General features: G+C 52.3%; 1 protein-coding gene across 1 annotated transcript in view; it reads right to left on the bottom strand.

Moving 5' to 3' along the window:
• Window positions 1-5,992, bottom strand: part of LOC148474265 (disintegrin and metalloproteinase domain-containing protein 33-like) — a gene marked incomplete at its 3' end in the record, with an annotated part of 104,642 nt that extends 98,650 nt beyond the window's left edge. The window contains exon 1 of the mRNA XM_088458872.1: window positions 5,834-5,992. Within this exon, the coding sequence (XP_088314998.1) occupies window positions 5,834-5,933 (100 nt within the window). The remainder of the gene's footprint in view (window positions 1-5,833) is intronic.
• Window positions 5,993-19,634: the final 13,642 nt, after the last annotated feature.

Below are 19,634 nucleotides of genomic sequence, written 5' to 3'. Positions count from 1 at the left end.
TCGGAACTAAGGGAGTGACGTCATGACATCACTCCCATAGTGCACTGCGGGACCCAGAAAGCCGGAGTTCAGGAGTGAGCTCCGTCCTCCGGCTGCCGCCGGGGGAGGGGGGGGAAGAGAGGAGCCGGGCGCCCGCTTGTAACACAATCTCAGCGGGCGCCCAGCAAATGGAGGGTGCAGGGGGTGCGATCGCTCCATAGCAATCGCACCCCCTGCACCCTCCGTAGTTAGGGCGTACTCAGAAGCGCCCTCCGCTTGCCTAGTGGAAGTGCCGGCCCTGCCTCTTTACCTCGCACAGCGCGCCCTGCACTTCATCTCGTACAGAGTGCCCTGCACTTTACCTCGTACAGAGTGCCCTGCACTTTACCTCGTACAGAGTGCCCTGCACTTTACCTTGCACAGTGTGCAGATAAAAATCATTGTAAAGACATTATAGGCAGACTGTATAAATCTTTATATGTATTTGAATAAAATGAATAATCAATAAAGTTTGTGGTTTTCTTTGAATTACCCCCCCTCTCCCTACCCCCCATTAAGTTGTTTGTTTGTTTTTTTGGGGGGGGGGCTTTTTTGGATAGGATTGAGCTTGTTTTACACTCATTGGTTGCTTGTTTTTCATTAATGAAGACATTGGACTATTTTGCACCCTGTATTTCTTATTTTTACTATAAATGTTTTTTGCATTAGTGCATGTTAAACTTAAATTGTTTTTCTGGGAATAAAGCTTTTCTTAGTGTGTTCCTTTCCGTTAACGCCATCCGGACGGGTAAGGAGCTTGCATTGCATTCCAATGAATATAAGGGTGTTGTTTTTGCTGTTTAGTACAAAATACTTTGAATATGAGTCTTTGCCTTTATATAAATACACTTAGGGAAAGTTCTGTTGCAAATTCTAATGAAAACGCACAGGAGAGACCGAGCGCTGCGAGTGTTTCACCCGGTGATCAGATATGGAGTTTAGCTGCTTGGCTGTACACATACCAAGGGCCCAAGACTGTCCTTGTCCAACACTGTTGAAATCTCCAGCTCACAAGTAGATCGGTTACAAACAACTCTACAAACGGTAATCGACCAGAGGGCAGCAAAGAAAATGCAATTTCAGTAAATTGCAAATCCGGTATCAATTCCACAACACAAACAAACAAGTATCTGTACAACCAACCTCCTAAACAAGTACATAACAATGCTGTTCCATGTTAGATTGTAAGCTCTTGTGCCCAGGGCCTCGCTCCATTTATTTTATGTTATGTTATGGCACTCTAGACGATGTTTGTGTGTTTTATCAGCCCACGTTACAGAGCTGCGGGTCATGTAGAACCCAGAAATATAATGTACATAATGTAATAAGTTGTGCTCTGGGCCACATGTGAGAATCCCCCTATGGGGGAGTGGATGGGGACAGAGCTCCTCATTGGACATACCACCTCCATACATGAAAGTGTTTCTGACAGTTGGTGACGGGACTGGCACGTTACCCGCAGAACGTATCTATATCGCAGAAACAACGGCTGATAGCAGGAAACGAGGCTTCTCTTAGCATTGAAAATAAACTGTGGATTTCATTAACCCTTTCCCGACCACAGGCAGCCCAGCAGGGCCCTCACCATATATGTATATAGTTTGCTACGGCTTTTCAGCATGAAATGTGTTACATTCCCAGCATTGATTGCTTTATACAGCCTTGCCGCATTGTATTAATGCCCTAAGGTAAAGAGCTTGCAATCTAAATCGGACCTATACTTGGCTTTGTGTATCGACTCATTCATTAATGATTATTTTATGAATAAATGAGAAGCTGTCTCGATGCTAATTGGATATTTTTTTAGTTGGTTTGTATTTAGTTATTTCATTTATTACCAGTTATTTATACAGAGAGAGTACGTAAGTCATTCACCTCAGTCCCTGCCCAGTGCAGGGACTGCGAAACCATCGGTACAATCATATACCATCGCAGCCTCGCGCACACTTGCACAAGCCCTGACCTCACTCAGAAATTGCTAACCTCGGCACACGCTATCAGGCCTCAGGCTGTGTATGGTATCGCAGTGGATAATTTAGACGCGCCCCTGCGATGGCGTTGAAACGCACTGGCACGCCTGCGTTTGCCTGACCACTCCCCCGTCACCACCCACAAACGGCACATCCAGACTTCCTATCAATCACTCTGCGATGGGTCTGTGTAGTCACTGCGGTCGCAGTCCCGATGGCAATAGCTAGTTCGAGCACTGCGATGCATGCACCGAACGCAACAATCGGCCGATAGCGTGCGTGGTCACATTTGCATACGGTAGTGAATCGGGCCCTATGTTCCCTACCACATGGACGCACACATACACACTAGGGACAATCAACCTACCAGAATGTGCTTTGAACGTGGAAGGACAAAACCCATGCAAAAAGAGAGAACACATACAAACTCCACATAGATAGACCGTGACACTTTATATCTAACACAGTAGACAGTAACATTTGCTGCCCAGAGTGTGCTGTGCATTTGTTTGAGTACTTTTATGTAAATATGTTTTATTATAATTGTAGTTAATGGATTTATTCAATATAGCTTCAAAAGAAAGCAACTGATGTGAATGATTTCATCTTCTCGTTACGGTGCAGAATAATATAAATAATCAATAATAACAGTAAGTCCTGCCCTCTATATCCTTTAATTACTGATACTGTGGGGTCCATTTACTAAGCAGTGTTAGGAGACGGAGTGAAATGAGATAAGGTGCCAGCCAATCAGCTCCTAACTGTCATCTCACAGGCTGTGTTTGAAAAATGACAGGTAGGAGCTGATTGGCTGGCACCTTATCACTTCACTCTGTCTCCTAACACTGCTTAGTAAATAGACCCCTGTATGTACTATATGCCATCGCAGGGTTATAAGAATACTAACAATACAATGTCTGTCAGTATACAGCAGATCATGTGCCGGTCAGTATACAGAACCTTCTGTCTGTATTGGGTTGGTATAAGCACTGCTGGGACCTCCATAGAGGGTGCCCTGGTTCCTCAGTCTGGTTATAGTTATTATATAGCTGCAGCAGTTCTGTCACACAGCACAGGGGAGACGTGTTACTTACTACACTCAGACAATAGTCACTAGATACATCTGTATTATACTTATTATATGTAACTTTCTATCACACAGCACAGGGGAGACGTGTTACTTACAACACTCAGACAATAGTCACTAGATACATCTGTATTATACTTATTATATGTAACATTCTATCACACATTACAGGGGAGACGTGTTACTTACTACACTCAGACAATAGTCACTAGATACATCTGTATTATACTTATTATATGTAACATTCTATCACACAGCACAGGGGAGACGTGTTACTTGCTACACTCATACAATAGTCACTAGATACATCTGTATTATACTTATTATATGTAACATTCTATCACACAGCACAGGGGAGACGTGTTACTTGCTACACTCAGACAATAGTCACTAGATACATCTGTATTATACTTATTATATGTAACATTCTATCACACAGCACAGGGGAGACGTGTTACTTGCTACACTCATACAATAGTCACTAGATACATCTGTATTATACTTATTATATGTAACATTCTATCACACAGCACAGGGGAGACGTGTTACTTGCTACACTCAGACAATAGTCACTAGATACATCTGTATTATACTTATTATATGTAACGTTCTATCACACAGCACAGGGGAGATGTGTTACTTACTACACTCAGGCAATAGTCACTAGATACATCTGTATTATACTTATTATATGTAACATTCTATCACATAACACAGGGGAGATGTGTTACTTACTACACTCAGACAATAGTCACTTGACACATCTGTATTATACTTATTATATGTAACATTCTATCACACAGCACAGGGGAGACGTGTTACTACACTCAGACAATAGTCACTATATACATCTGTATTATACTTATTATATGTAACATTCTATCACACAGCACAGGGGAGATGTGTTACTACACTCAGACAATAGTCACTAGACACATCTGTATTATACTTATTATATGTAACATTCTATCACACAGCACAGGGGAGACGTGTTACTTACTACACTCAGACAATAGTCACTAGATACATCTGTATTATACTTATTATATGTAATATTCTGGAACACTGCACAGGGGAGACGTGTTACTTACTACACTCAGACAGTAGTCACTAGATACATCTGTATTATACTTGTTATATGTAACATTCTGTCACACAGCACAGGGGAGACGTGTTACTACACTCAGACAATAGTCACTAGATACATCTGTATTATACTTATTATATGTAACGTTCTATCACACAGCACAGGGGAGATGTGTTACTTACTACACTCAGACAATAGTCACTAGATACATCTGTATTATACTTATTATATGTAACATTCTATCACACAGCACAGGGGAGACGTGTTACTTACTACACTCAGACAATAGTCACTAGATACATCTGTATTATACTTATTATATGTAACATTCTATCACACAGCACAGGGGAGATGTGTTACTTACTACACTCAGACAATAGTCACTAGATACATCTGTATTATACTTATTATATGTAACATTCTATCACACAGCACAGGGGAGACGTGTTACTTACTACACTCATACAGTAGTCACTAGACACATCTGTATTATACTTATTATATGTAACATTCTATCACACAGCACAGGGGAGACGTGTTACTACACTCAGACAATAGTCACTAGATACATCTGTATTATACTTATTATATGTAACATTCTATCACACAGCACAGGGGAGACGTGTTACTTACTACACTCAGACAGTAGTCACTAGATACATCTGTATTATACTTATTATATGTAACATTCTGTCACACAGCACAGGGGAGACGTGTTACTTACTGCACTCAGACAATAGTCACTAGATCCATCTGTATTATACTTATTATATGTAACATTCTATCACACAGCACAGGGGAGACGTGTTACTTACTACACTCAGACAGTAGTCACTAGATACATCTGTATTATACTTATTATATGTAACATTCTATCACACAGCACAGGGGAGACGTGTTACTACACTCAGACAATAGTCACTAGATACATCTGTATTATACTTATTATATGTAACATTCTATCACACAGCACAGGGAAGATGTGTTACTAACTACACTCAGACAATAGTCACTAGATACATCTGTATTATACTTATTATATGTAACATTCTATCACACAGCACAGGGGAGACGTGTTACTACACTCAGACAGTAGTCACTAGATACATCTGTATTATACTTATTATATGTAACATTCTATCACACAGCACAGGGGAGATGTGTTACTACACTCAGACAATAGTCACTAGATACATCTGTATTATACTTATTATATGTAACATTCTATCACACAGCACAGGGGAGACGTGTTACTACACTCAGACAATAGTCACTATATACATCTGTATTATACTTATTATATGTAACATTCTATCACACAGCACAGGGAAGACGTGTTACTTACTGCACTCAGACAATAGTCACTAGATACATCTGTATTATACTTATTATATGTAACATTCTATCACACAGCACAGGGGAGATGTGTTACTACACTCAGACAATAGTCACTAGATACATCTGTATTACGCTTATTATAAAGAGTCCGTAACAAAGTATCTCAGCTTAGAACATGAGCAGTGTTATTGTATCAGAATAATGTTATTACCCCCCTTCAGGTCAGCAGCACCGGGGCAGTTATTCCCACCAATGATAGTGTGATACTGTACCCCCTGATATAACCCATCGCCCGCACCACAGCCCCCTCCCAGCACCTCAGGGGTTACTCACCGAGAGTCTGCTCTGGGGTGACTAAAGGGGGCATTAGAAGAGAAATGTACAGAACATATATCCAAGACCACTGAGCTCCACACTCCCAGCTTGTCCCCATCCCAGGTCTTTTCTTTCACTCATCCTCCAGCTTCTCTCCTTCTCTCTATATATACTGTCTGTGTGCAGCCCTGCCGCTGACCTGCCTCCTCCTCCTCCTCCTCCTCCTCCTCTCTAAGCTTCCCCCTGCTCTCCCACATCTGCCATGCCCCTAGTAAGCTGGAATCACATGCAGGCTGCTCTCTGCTCCCTGTGTCAGCTGCCAGTAGCCCCCACCAACCTCCAACCATCCCTGGGGCTCTGACATTCCAGATGTGCTGACAGACAGGCCTGGCAGCGGAGGGGTTACTGGGGCTGTGAGTGGCAGGAGGCTGTGCCCAGGCTGTGCTGATGGCTGACAGCCCCTCCTTACTGAGCCCTGACTTCCTCCACACATAGAACCTGCTCCCCATTAGCCACAACTCAGCAGTATGGGGCTTATCTGATAGAACGTCACAACCCCAGGACAGGTTTCATGGGGAACGTTCCCTGCACAGCAAACCAAGGGTTAAACATATACACATCTGGAAGTTGGGAAGGCTCTGGTTAAACCAGGCCGGCCGGGCTCCTGTAACGCTGCTGCTGGGGCCGATCTTACCAGCCAAAGTGCAGACAGCGCAAATGATGTTTTTATAATGTAACTCGCTTATTGCAGCGCAATTGTCGCTTTTCAAAGATGCACATAGGCCAAGATGGTGGCACCCGAGGGCGTGGGGTACCACCTTCCCGCCTTCTGATGGTCAGAGCTGAGTGCGGGATAGAGGGGGGTGTTTGGTAATCCAGGTCCTCTGAGGAGGTGGAGATAGCGTCTCATTTTGCGCCAAGAGGAGCGCAATATACGGGAGAGCGCGTTTCTACCAATACAAGCGATATACAGTATTAGGCGGCGCTGTACATTAGGGGCTCATGATATAAGCAAATACTGACAGTCAGGCCCAGTCCCAGGTCTACTAGCATCTCGTGCGAGAAATTTTGGAGCACCCCAATATCCAACAACATCCATAATTAATACTATATATCAGAGTTTCCCAAACTCCGTCATTACAGTCCAAGGTCTAAGGATATCCAGGCTTGAGCACAGGTGACTTAGGCCCTCATTCAGAGCCACTCGCTAGCGGCAGTACGCTCGTTCCGAGCGATGTTCGCACATCTGCGCATGCGTACGGTTTTTAGTACGCATGTGCGAACCAGTCAGTGCGGCCGAAAATCGTTGGTACGCAATATAGCGAGGGCCTGCTATTTTGAGTGACAGAATGAGGCGTATGTGGGTGGTAACAGGGGAAGGTGCTTGAAAACGGGGAGTGGAGATCCGAACGCAGGCGTGCTTAAAGGTCAAAACGGGCGTTTTAAGGGAGTGCATAATTAATACAGCAGCGTCATTGACCACGTCACTTGGTTTTTTTTAACTCAGAACTGCTCGCAAAATAGCGGTTGAAAACACCAACCACAAGAATAGCGAGCAGTTCATACGTGGTACGATGTACTCGATTAATCTAATAAATAGCGGACATGACGTATGGTGCGTGCGGCCAGGGGGCGTTTTTATCAAATAAACGAGCGTATGTTTTGCTCGCTCATTCAGACTTAGAGGTGGGAACAGACTGCAATTTGCGAACGGATCATTTGAATAGCCACCCCTTGTTTTTGAACGAACGACCACAAATAGCGAACGGCTCTGAATCAGGCCCTTAATTAGTACATCAGCCAATTTGCTTTTACCATCAGGACTCAAGCATGGATATTCTTAAAACCTGGACTGTAATTGTGGAGTTTGGGGAACTCTGCTGTCCATAACTAATGCACAGAAATAACACAGAGGGGCTAATTCAGAGTCAGCGGCACGGCCGGTGTACCACGCAGTGGAGAAACGTTTGGCTACTGCGCATGTTTCTGAGTCTCACCGCGCACGCGTCCTGATTGTGTCAATACAGAGGCGCAGTTGTAAAACTCAGGAGCACGCAGGGAGAAGTGTATTAAATATGTAGTGGGCGTTGCTGGGGGCGGAGACAGGAAAGCGGCTTAGCACACGCTCGGAGATGGTCGTGTTACGGGAGTGGACGTGTCGTGATAGTGGTTGTTATACAGGCGGCCACACACGGACAGAGGATCGGCATCTGCCATAGGGCATAGCGCACGCACGGAGATGGTGGTGTTACGGGAGTGGACGTGCCGGTGATAGAGGTTGTTATACAGGAGGTCACACACGGACAGAGGATCGGCATCTGCCATAGGGCATAGCGCACGCTCGGAGATGGTCGTGTTACGGAAGTGGACGTGTCGTGATAGAGGTTGTTATACAGGCGGCCACACACGGACAGAGGATCGGCACCTGCCATAGGGCATAGTGCACGCACGGAGATGGTCCATGTTACAGGAGTGTCGCCAATGTGCCGTTGATAATGGTTGTTATACAGGCGGCCACACACCGACAGAGGATCGGCATCTGCCATAGGGCATAGCGCACGCACGGAGATGGTGGTGTTACGGGAGTGGACGTGCCGGTGATAGAGGTTGTTATACAGGAGGTCACACACGGACAGAGGATCTTCACCTGCCATAGGGCATAGCTGGCTGGTTGGAACGAATATCTGGAAATGTATTGGAGCAAACGGAATCGTCCACTTACTCCCAAACACTGGAAAATGGGCAAAACGGTCAGTCAGATACCGGGGTAACACCAACTCCTCTGAATAATAGTTTTCGTCCATTTTCCGGCATTTAGAAGCAAGCGGCCGATTGTATATTACACATATACATTATCAGATATTTAGATACATTGTGCCCAGGAACAAGCATTCACACCACTTAGTGGGTAACGGGCTATTTCCTGGCATACACGCCTCAGGCTACCCAGGAACCCTGCCGAGTGATAATATTTTACTATGGGCAGCACAGATGGTGTAGTGGTTAGCATTACTGCCTTGCAGCGTGTGTGTGTGTAATAAGGAATATAGAGTGTGAGCTCCACTGGGGCAGGGAATGGAGTAAATGGCCAAAAATTCTCTGTAAAGTGCTGTGGAAAGTGTGTGCGCTATATACATAACTGGTAATAAATAAGTATTATTGTGAGGCTTGCAAGGACCTGTGGAGGTGAGAGATGATGTCATGCTAGTTTTCTAGGACACGGGACTATTATTCTCGATCCTCAGAATAAAAGGGCTGTGTGCCCGCTTCCCCTCTGTGCACCTCTTCCCCATCCCCTCTGTGCGCCTCTTCCCCTTCCCCTCTGTGCACCTCTTTCCCTTCCCCTCTGTGCGCCTCTCCCCCCTTCTCCTCTGTGCGCCTCTTCCCCCTTCCCCTCTGTGCATCTCTTCCCCATTCCCTCTGTGCGCCTCTCCCGCCTTCCCCTTTGTGCGCCCCTCCCTTCCCCTCTGTGCACCTCTTCCACCTTCCCCTCCGTGCACCTCTTCCCCTTCCCCTCTGTGCGCCTCTTCCCCCTTCCCCTCTGTGTGCCTCTCCCACCTTCTCATCTGTGCGCCTCTTCCCCCTTCCCCCCTGTGCGCCACTTCCCGCTTCCCATCTGTGCACCTCTTCCCATTCCCCTCTGTGCACCCCTTCCCCTCTGTGCACCTCTTCCCCCTTCCCCTCTGTGCGCCTCTTCCCCCTCCCCTCTGTGCGCCTCTCCCCCTTTCCCCTCTGTGCGCCTCTCCCCCTTCCCCTCTGTGAGCCCCTCCCTGCCCCTCTGTGCGCCTCTTCCCACTTCCCCTCTGTGCGCCTCTTTCCCTTCCCCTCTGTGCGCCTCTTTCCCTTCCCCTCTGTGCGCCTCTTCCCCCTTCCCCTCTGTGCGCCTCTCCCACCTTCCTCTCTGTGCGCCTCTTCCCCTTCCCCTCTGCGCGCCTCTTCCCCCTTCCCCTCTGTGCGCCTCTTCCTCTTCCCCTCTGTGCGCCTCTTCCACTTCCCCTCTGTGCGCCCCTCCCTTCCCCTCTGTGCGCCTCTTCCCCCTTCCTCTCTGTGCACCTCTTCCCCTTCCGCTCTGTGCGCCTCTTCTCCCTTCCCCTCTGTGCGCCTCTCCCACCTTCCCCTCTGTGCGCCTCTGCCCCTTCCCCTCTGTGCGCCTCTTCCACCTTCCTCTCTGTGCACCTCTTCCCCTTCCCCTCTGTGCGCCTCTTCTCCCTTCCCCTCTGTGCGCCTCTTCCCCCTTCCCCTCTGTGCGCCTCTTCCACCTTCCTCTCTGTGCGCCTCTTCCCCTTCCCCTCTGTGCGCCTCTTCCCCCTTCCCCTCTGTGCGCCTCTTCCCACTTCCCCTCTGTGCGCCTCTTTCCCTTCCCCTCTGTGCGCCTCTTCCCCCATCCCCTCTGTGCGCCTCTCCCACCTTCCTCTCTGTGCGCCTCTTCCCCTTCCCCTCTGCGCGCCTCTTCCCCCTTCCCCTCTGTGCGCCTCTTCCTCTTCCCCTCTGTGCGCCTCTTCCACTTCCCCTCTGTGCGCCCCTCCCTTCCCGTCTCTGCGCCTCTTCCCCCTTCCTCTCTGTGCGCCTCTTCCCCTTCCGCTCTGTGCGCCTCTTCTCCCTTCCCCTCTGTGCGCCTCTCCCACCTTCCCCTCTGTGCGCCTCTTCCACCTTCCTCTCTGTGCGCCTCTTCCCCTTCCCCTCTGTGCGCCTCCTCCCCTACCCCTCTGTGCGCCCCTCCCTTCCCCTCTGAGCACCTCTTCCCACTTCCCCTCTGTGCGCCTCTTCCCCTTCCCTTCTGTGCGCCCCTCCCTTCCCCTCTGTGCGCCTCTTCCCCCCTCCCCTCTGTGCGCCTCTTCCCCTCTGTGCGCCTCTTCCACCTTCCCCTCTGTGCGCCTCATCCCCTTCCCCTCTGTGCGCCTCTTCCCCCTTCCCCTCTGTGCACCTCTTCCACCTTCCCCTCTGTGCATCACTCCCCCTTCCCCTCTGTGCGCACCTCCCTTCCCCTCTGTGCGGCTCTTCCCACATTCCCCTCTGTGCGCCTCTTCCCCCTTCCCCTCTGTGCGCCTCTTCCCCTTCCCCTCTGTGCGCCTCTTCCCCCTTCCCCTCTGTGCGCCCCTACCTTCCCCTCTGTGAGCCTCTCCCACCAACCCCTCTGTGCGCCTCTTCTCCTTCCCCTTTGTGCACCTCTTCCCCTTCCCCTCTGTGCGCCCCTCCCTTCCCCTCTGTGCCCCTCTTCCCCTTCTCCTCTGTGCACCGCTCCCTTCCCCTCTGTGCACCCAACCATTCCCTTCTGTGCGCCTCTCCCACCTTCCCCTCTGTGCACCTCTCCCCCTTTCCCCTCTGTGCACCTCACCCACTTCCCCTCTGTGCACCTCTAGCCCCTTCCCCTCTGTGCACCTCTTCCCCTTCCCCTCTGTGCACCTCTACCCCCTTCACCTCTGTGCGCCTCTCCTACTTTCCCCTGTGTGCCTCTTCCCCTTCCCCTCTGTGCGCCTCTTCCCCTTCCCCTCTGTGCGCCCCTCCCTTCCCCTCTGAGCACCTCTTCCCCCTTCCCCTCTGTGCGCCTCTTCCCCTTCCCCTCTATGCGCCTCTTCCCCCTTCCCCTCTGTGCGCCTCTTCCCCTCTGTGCGCCACTTCCACCTTCCCCTCTGTGCACGTCTTCCCCTTCCCCTCTGTGCACCTCTACCCCCTTCACCTCTGTGCGCCTCTCCTACTTTCCCCTGTGCGCCTCTTCCCCTTCCCCTTTGTGCGCCTCTTCCCCTTCCCCTCTGTGCACCTCATCCCCTTCCCCTCTGTGCGCCTCTTCCCCCTCCCCGCTGTGCACCTCTCCCCCTTTCCCATCTGTGCGCCTCTCCCCCTTCCCCTCTGTGAGCCCCTCCCTGCCCCTCTGTGCGCCTCTTCCCACTTCCCCTCTGTGCGCCTCTTTCCCTTCCCCTCTGTGCGCCTCTGCCCCCTTCCCCTCTGTGTGCCTCTTCCCTCTTCCCCTCTGTGCGCCTCTCCCCCCTTCCCCTCTGTGCTCCTCTCCCCCCTTCCCCTCTGTGCACCTCTTCCCCCCTTCCCCTCTCTGCACCTCTCCCCCCTTCCCCTCGGTGGCCCTCTCCCCCCTTCCCCTCAGAGGCCCTGTCCCCCTTCCCCTCTGTGCACCTCTCCCCCCTTCCCCTCTGTACACCCCTCCCCCTTCCCCTCGGTGGCCCTGTCCCCCTTCCCCTCTGTGCGCCTCTCCCCTTTCCCCTCTGTTGCCCTCTCCCCCCTTCCCCTCTGTGCTCCTCTCCCCCTTCCCCTCTGTGCGCCTCTCTCCCTTTCCCCTCTGTGCACCTCTCCCCCCTTCCCCTCTGTGCTCCTCTCCCCTTTCCCCTCTGTGCGCCTCTCCCCCCGTCCCCTCGGTGCGCCTCTTCCCCTTCCCCTCTGTGCGCCTCTCCCCCCTTTCCCTCTGTGCACCTCTTCCCCCTTCCCCTCTGTGCTCCTCTCCCCCCTTCCCCTCTGTGCACCTCTTCCCCCTTCCCCTCTGTGCACCTCATCCCCTTCCCCTGTGTGCGCCTCTTCCCCCTCCCCTCTGTGCGCCTCTCCCCCTTTCCCATCTGTGCGCCTCTCCCCCTTCCCCTCTGTGAGCCCCTCCCTGCCCCTCTGTGCGCCTCTTCCCACTTCCCCTCTGTGCGCCTCTTTCCCTTCCCCTCTGTGCGCCTCTGCCCCCTTCCCCTCTGTGTGCCTCTTCCCTCTTCCCCTCTGTGCGCCTCTCCCCCCTTCCCCTCTGTGCTCCTCTCCCCCCTTCCCCTCTGTGCACCTCTTCCCCCCTTCCCCTCTCTGCACCTCTCCCCCCTTCCCCTCGGTGGCCCTCTCCCCCCTTCCCCTCAGAGGCCCTGTCCCCCTTCCCCTCTGTGCACCTCTCCCCCCTTCCCCTCTGTACACCCCTCCCCCTTCCCCTCGGTGGCCCTGTCCCCCTTCCCCTCTGTGCGCCTCTCCCCTTTCCCCTCTGTTGCCCTCTCCCCCCTTCCCCTCTGTGCTCCTCTCCCCCTTCCCCTCTGTGCGCCTCTCCCCCTTTCCCCTCTGTGCACCTCTCCCCCCTTCCCCTCTGTGCTCCTCTCCCCTTTCCCCTCTGTGCGCCTCTCCCCCCTTCCCCTGTGTGCGCCTCTCCCCCCGTCCCCTCGGTGCGCCTCTTCCCCTTCCCCTCTGTGCGCCTCTCCCCCCTTTCCCTCTGTGCACCTCTTCCCCCTTCCCCTCTGTGCTCCTCTCCCCCCTTCCCCTCTGTGCTCCTCTTCCCCCTTCCCCTCTGTGCTCCTCTCCCCCTTCCCCTCTGTGCTCCTCTCCCCCTTCCCCTCTGTGCACCTCTCCCCCCTTCCCCTCTGTGCACCTCTTCCTCCCTTCCCCTCTGTGCACCTCTTCCCCCCTTCCCCTCTGTGCACCTCTTCCTCCCTTCCCCTCTGTGCACCTCTTCCTCCCTTCCCCTCTGTGCACCTCTTCCCCCCTTCCCCTCTGTGCTCCTCTCCCCCCTTCCCCTCTGTGCACCTCTTCCTCCCTTCCCCTCTGTGCACCTCTTCCCCTCTGTGCTCCTCTCCCCCCTTCCCCTCTTATCACCTCTCCCCCCTTCCCCTCTGTGCTCCTCTCCCCCCTTCCCCTCTGTGCACCTCTTCCTCCCTTCCCCTCTCTGCACCTCTCCCCCCTTCCCCTCAGTGGTCCTCTCCCCCCTTCCCCTCAGAGGCCCTGTCCCCCTTCCCCTCTGTGCACCTCTCCCCCCTTCCCCGCTGTGCATCTATCCCCCTTCCCCTCTGTGCATCTCTCCCCCTTCCCCTCGGTGGCCCTGTCCCCCTTCCCCTCTGTGCGCCTCTCCCCATTCCCCTATGTGCGCCTCTCCCCCCTTCCCCTCTGTGCGCCTCTCCCCCCTTCCCCTCTGTGCTCCTCTCCCCCTTCCCCTCGGTGGCCCTCTCCCCCCTTCCTCTCGGAGGCACTGTCCCCCTTCCCCTCTGTGCACCTCTCCCCTTTCCCCTCTGTGCGCCTCTCCCCCCTTCCCCTCTGTGCGCCTCTCCCCCCTTCCCCTCTGTGCTCCTCTCCCCCTTCCCCTCTGTGCGCCTCTCCCCCCTTCCCCTCTGTGCACCTCTCCCCCCTTCCCCTCTGTGCGCCTCTCTCCCCCTTCCCCTCTGTGCGCCCCTCCCCCTTCCCCTCTGTGCACCTCTCCCCTTTCTCCTCTGTGTGCCTCTTCCCCTTCCCCTCTGTGCGCCTCTGCCCCCTTCCCCTCTGTGCACCTCTCTCCCCCTTCCCCTCTGTGCGCCTCTCCCCTTTCCCCTCTGTGCGCCCCTCCCTTCCCCTCTGTGCGCCTCTTCCCCTTCCCCTCTGTGCGCCTCTTCACCTTCCCCTCTGTGCGCCTCTTCACCTTCCCCTCTGTGCGCCCCTCCCTTCCCCTCTGCGCGCCTCTTCACCTTCCCCTCTGTGCGCCTCTTCCCTCTTCCCCTCTGTGCGCCCCTCCCTTCCCCTCTGTGCGCCTCTCCCCCTTCCCCTCTGTGCGCCTCTCCCCCCTTCCCCTCTGTGTGCCTCTGCCCCCTTCCCCTCTGTGCACCTCTCTCCCCCTTCCCCTCTGTGCGCCCCTCCCCCCTTCCCCTCGGTGGCCCTGTCCCCCTTCCCCTCTGTGCACCTCTCTCCCCCTTCCCCTCTGTGCGCCCCTCCCCCTTTCGCCTCTGTGTGCCTCTGCCCCCTTCCCCTCTGTGCGCCTCTGCCCCCTTCCCCTCTGTGCACCTCTCTCCCCCTTCCCCTCTGTGCGCCCCTCCCCCTTCCCCTCTGTGCATCTCTCTCCCCCTTCCCCTCTGTGCACCTCTTTCCCCCTTCCCCTCTGTGCACCTCTCTCCCCCTTCCCCTCTGTGCGCCCCTCCCCCTTTCCCCTCTGTGTGCCTCTCCCCTTTCCCCTCTGTGTGCCACTGCCCCCTTCCCCTCTGTGCGCCTCTCCCCTTTCCCCTCTGTGCGCCTCTCCCCTTTCCCCTCTGTGCGCCTCTCCCCTTTCCCCTCTGTGTGCCTCTCTCCCCCTTCCCCTCTGTGCACCTCTCTCCCCCTTCCCCTCTGTGCACCTCTCTCCCCCTTCCCCTCGGTGACCCTGTCCCCCCTTCCCCTCGGTGGCCCTGTCCCCCCTTCCCCTCGGTGGCCCTGTCCCCCCTTCCCCTCTGTGCGCCCCTCCCCCTTCCCCTCTGTGCACCTCTCTCCCCCTTCCCCTCTGTGCGCCCCTCCCCCCTTCCCCTCGGTGGCCCTGTCCCGTGCTGTATTCCTCATGTACAATATACGGATTACATCAGTTATTTCATATTTAAAACGCTTCTTTCACAAGTCAATCCTGTTCAGGTTGGAAATGCTGGTGCGGATTGTGGGCCTGATTCACTACGGATCGCTATTCTGCTTATACGCACGCAGCGCAGGTGCTAATATCAGCGGTGATATGGAAATGTGTACATTAGCGTTGTGATCGCAGCCTGACATAAAGACGCCCACTTCCCCTTACTCACATCCGTATACTAGGGCAACATAGAGAAACAATCGGTAACATCGGAGCCAGACGCACAGGTAAGGCAGCGCAGCCCTCACTCAGGAAATGCTAATTACAGTGCGCGCTATGAGGTCTCAGTCTGCGTCTGGTATCACAGTGGATAATTCATTCACGCCCCTGCAACGCTCTAGAACGCCTACGTGCGCCTGACCAACCCCCCCCATCACCCCCCGCAAACAGCACTTCCTGTCAATCAATGTACTCGGGGTCTGCGTAGCCTCTGCAAACGCATTTGCCATCGCTATTGCTAGTTCACACATGCATACTGCGATGTATATGCATGCACAATGCGAATTAGTTGACCGATTGCGTGCGTTGAATCAGGCCCTGTGATCACACTACATCTAGGGACATATTTACTAATTATCAGGTGTCAGATCCCACAATTAGAATCTCTTATTGGCGCTATTGACAGCAATAAAAAATGACCATTCGCCCGGATGCACTAAACCTCACATGTAGGGAGAGGGGCTCTGAGAGAAGACCCCCCCCCTGTGATTTGTAAATAAATGAAATGATGGCAAGAGGCAATAACTTCATTTCTATACCGTGAGCCGGGGCCGGTCTGCAGTTGCGCAGTCTGCTGAGCGCACGTATGCAGCGGCCATTGCCGGGGAAGGTTCCAGGAACCCTCACCCAGTTATTTTTGCATATTAGTAGCCCATGGACTACTATAGAATAACACCGTCTGGAGATGGCGTTTTCTTATCGGCGCCAAGCCTGGTAAATGTGACAGCATCGTTATTCCCCATAGAAACCTGTGTGGGCTGCGGCTGCTGTCGTACACGGAGGGACTGCGGCAGATATGGACACATGCTGCGGTCCCTCCATTGTACAATCGGTGGATACTTAATATTTTTGGATATCCCCCAAAAACGGGTGTTTTCAGGGAATATTCTGCATATATTACAATTGTAAAGCGCAACGGAATATGCTGCGCTATATAAGAAACTGTTAATAAATAAATAAAATAAATAAATAAGGGCAGCGTAAGGCAGGTGCTATCTGTCACTGAGCCAGGGTAAACCCCGTGGGTGTGGGAGCAGTATACCTGCAAGACTTTTGTTGTTAAGTGTCAGTCATTAGTGTTAGCCTATAGGGTGCATTGGGGGTGTGGCCTTGCTGGTATATTAGGTCTGTTAGCCAAAGACTCCTCCTCTTTGTTCTGGAAATGTCTAGCCCAGGAGTCAGGGAAGTGTCTGTACAATGTGATTAGCGTTCCCGCTAGGCTGTTTTAGCGGGCGGGGCGCGGCGCCCTGCCCTCCTTCTGGAGGGCAAAAAGCACCCTGCCCTCCAGAAGGAGGGCAAAAAGCGCCCTGCCCTCACAGCCTGCAGGTGCCGTCTTCACCCGCGGGACGCAGTGTCCCGCGGGTGGAGAAATGTGCGGTGACCCGGTCACCGCCGGAGAATAGACGCCGGGCGCATGCGCCCGGCATCTATTCTCCCTCTCTGCAGCGCTTGGGGGCTGCCCGGAGTGTCCGTAAGTGCCGGGCACGCCCCCAAGTATGGCAAAAAGGGGATGCGTCTTATAGACACGCCCCCTTTTCATGACCGCGCCATCGGCGCGCGCACAGGGTTGCCCTCTCTAGCTCCGGTGCCCTGCCTGCCGCCAGAGCTAGAGTGAACACTATGTGATTGTATAACTCTGTGCATATACTGTCTTTTCTTACTCTTTATTTCTCATTTCTTTTCTAACCTTTGTCATCTCGCTTCTTTCTTTTCTTGTCTCTCCGTATTTTCTTTTATATCTCTTTGCTTTTCTTATAACTCCTAACTTATACTTGTCTCCTCTTGTCTCATTCTCTGTTTTCTGGTTCTTTCCCTCCCACCCCCTGTTGCGCTGTTCTGCCTTCTCCCTCCTCGGTCCCCTTTTACAATGCCGGGGGGTTTTTAAGTCCCGCCGTTCGATTCCACGTGCTACCCACTCGGCTTCTGCTGCGGCAGCGGGGGCCTGCTGAGACCAGAGCATCTGGCAGTCACGTGACCCGCGGCGCGGGCCACCGCTGCTGATGGCTGTGCCGGAGACTGAGGCTGCAGTGGGATACAGCGGCGACGGGCCCCGTCGTGCCGCATATTAATGAGGACCACGTGGCTGCAGCGAGCATGTCCAGAAGGGGGCTTTAACATGGCGGCGGGGTCAGCGGCGCTCTGGACAGGGGGCGGGGCTAGCAGCGTAGTTCGGCATCTCAGGTCCCTGTCGGGTCCCCGCAGGCCGGCTTAGCCCTGTAGATCAGGTGTACAGTGCTGCTGCTGCTATTCAGGGATAGGTGATGTAAAGCCCAATACAATAGAATATAGTAATAATAGAAGTTTGCTGGTGCTGCCTGTTCTTCTCAGTGTCACAGATACATAGCTAGCACAACCTTTTGACATGTATCAGTCAGTGATGGGTGACCTGTGCACCAACTGGGAGATCTGGAAAACATGCACTGTTGGGGATGTGCTGCTATAGAGCCCAATATGTACATATATGTCCCGGGCAGTGCTAGGTCCTTATGCTGCTCCCGCACAACCCCAGACTCGCTCCAACGAGCTGGAATGGTGCTCGCGTCCGAAATATAGGCGTTCAGCTCAGGCAGGATTACCCTACTGCCGAACCTAATGGCTTATTGTGATTGCTGGCCCTGTATATGCTGCAGTTAATGCACACTGAAAATATATAGTATGACACATGTTAAAGCTGTATAAGTGCTAATTATCACTTATTCAGCGATTGGCCACACTCACTCTAACATCAAGCATTGTGACCCCCCCCCCTCTCTCTAGAAATCCTTTGTTAGTCACCGGTGGGGGTCACTTAATGCTGGGTCACACCTACGCCCTGCCATTAGCACAACGCGTGCGGCGGACGCACTTAAGCAATTTAAGTGTTTTTTCCCCGGCAGCTTTTGCTAGGTGATGCTGCACCTGTAGTGCAACAGGTTCCATTACCCCACAGCTATAGAAAATAGGGGCGCTTGTAAACGCTGTTGGTTTGGGTAATATTATAATTTATTACACATTTCACAATTAAGACCGATTAATTTACTCAAAATACACGGATGGAATCATTCCTAAGACCTATTGCCTATATCTGTAAAGCACGGATCCGGCTCTGAGTACGCAAAAACATTAAAAGCATATGTATAAAAATCTAGGTCAAGGTCATCTATATAAAAATACAATTTAACATTAAAAAAAAAAAAAGTAAATAAAAATAAATAAATAAAATAAAAATCAAACACCGGTCTTATTAGCAGGAGTATAAGCAGCAAAACATGAGGCATAACTATTCCATCACAGCCAGTAAGCAGGCGAATGGAAAATTGAATTGGTTGGCAGCGCAGTTCACGTCCACCTCCCCAGCGTCGACGCAGTCATCTGCACACTTGCAGAACACTTTGGCCCCCCTCCCCCGATGGGTCAGCTTTTGCACGTTTTTGCTGTACAGGGGATTTTAAGTTCTGGTGCTGAGCCCTTGGTCCCTCCTTCTACGTCTGTGAATGTGGCTATGGATTTTGTGCCTGTTCTGCCTCCCCTGCAGGTGTTGCTGCGGATGTGACCTCTGCTGACCAGATTGATGGCGCGGTGGTTTGCTGAATAGATTGGTTGCGTTGCAAAAATGGGTACCGTTAGCTAGGTAGACCAATTTGAATTTCATTTGCTCAAATTGGCATTTGCAATGGCGTTTCATGGCGCATTTTGTGTTTCGACAGCTGCGCTGCTTTAGCGGGATGTATTGTGTGGCGAGGATTCTATATTGCGCAGGATGCGTCGCGGGCAGGGTGCTTGCTAGCGCTCTTCGGCATGCTAACCAGGGGTTCAGACTACTCGCTTTCAGGGGTTTGGAGGGATTTTTATTTTTCCTACGGAGGCAACAAATAGTTCCCCAGATAAGTAGAAAAGATCCTCGTAGGTTTTGTTTTTACCTCCAGCCTGGTTGGCAGCTTGTGTTTGTCACTAACATCGTTATTGTTGTGTTATGTTGTCCTGTCTGTGGATGGATAGATGAATGCTGTGGTGTGAATTGAAGGGGCGTCTGATGAATACGGTGCGAATGTTTGGTTGGCCTAAAGGTGTTGATCGTGCACTTGGATGGACATGATGGCGGAGTTGTTGGTTTATCATACACTCATGATCTGATATGTGCATTCGTTAGGTCTGATGGGGACTTTGGTTTATCATGCACTCATGGTCTAATACGTGCATCTGTTGGGTCTGATGGGGACCTTGGTTTATCATGAACTCATGATCTGATACGTGCATTTGTTAGGTCTGATGGGGACCTTGGTTTATCATGCACTCATGGTCTAATACGTGCATTTGTTAGGTCTGATG

Source organism: Taudactylus pleione, unplaced genomic scaffold, assembly GCF_031769625.1.
Source record: "Taudactylus pleione unplaced genomic scaffold, aTauple2 ptg000861l, whole genome shotgun sequence".
Classification (NCBI taxonomy): Eukaryota; Metazoa; Chordata; class Amphibia; order Anura; family Myobatrachidae; genus Taudactylus; species Taudactylus pleione.
This window is presented reverse-complemented; position numbering and strand designations above follow the sequence as displayed.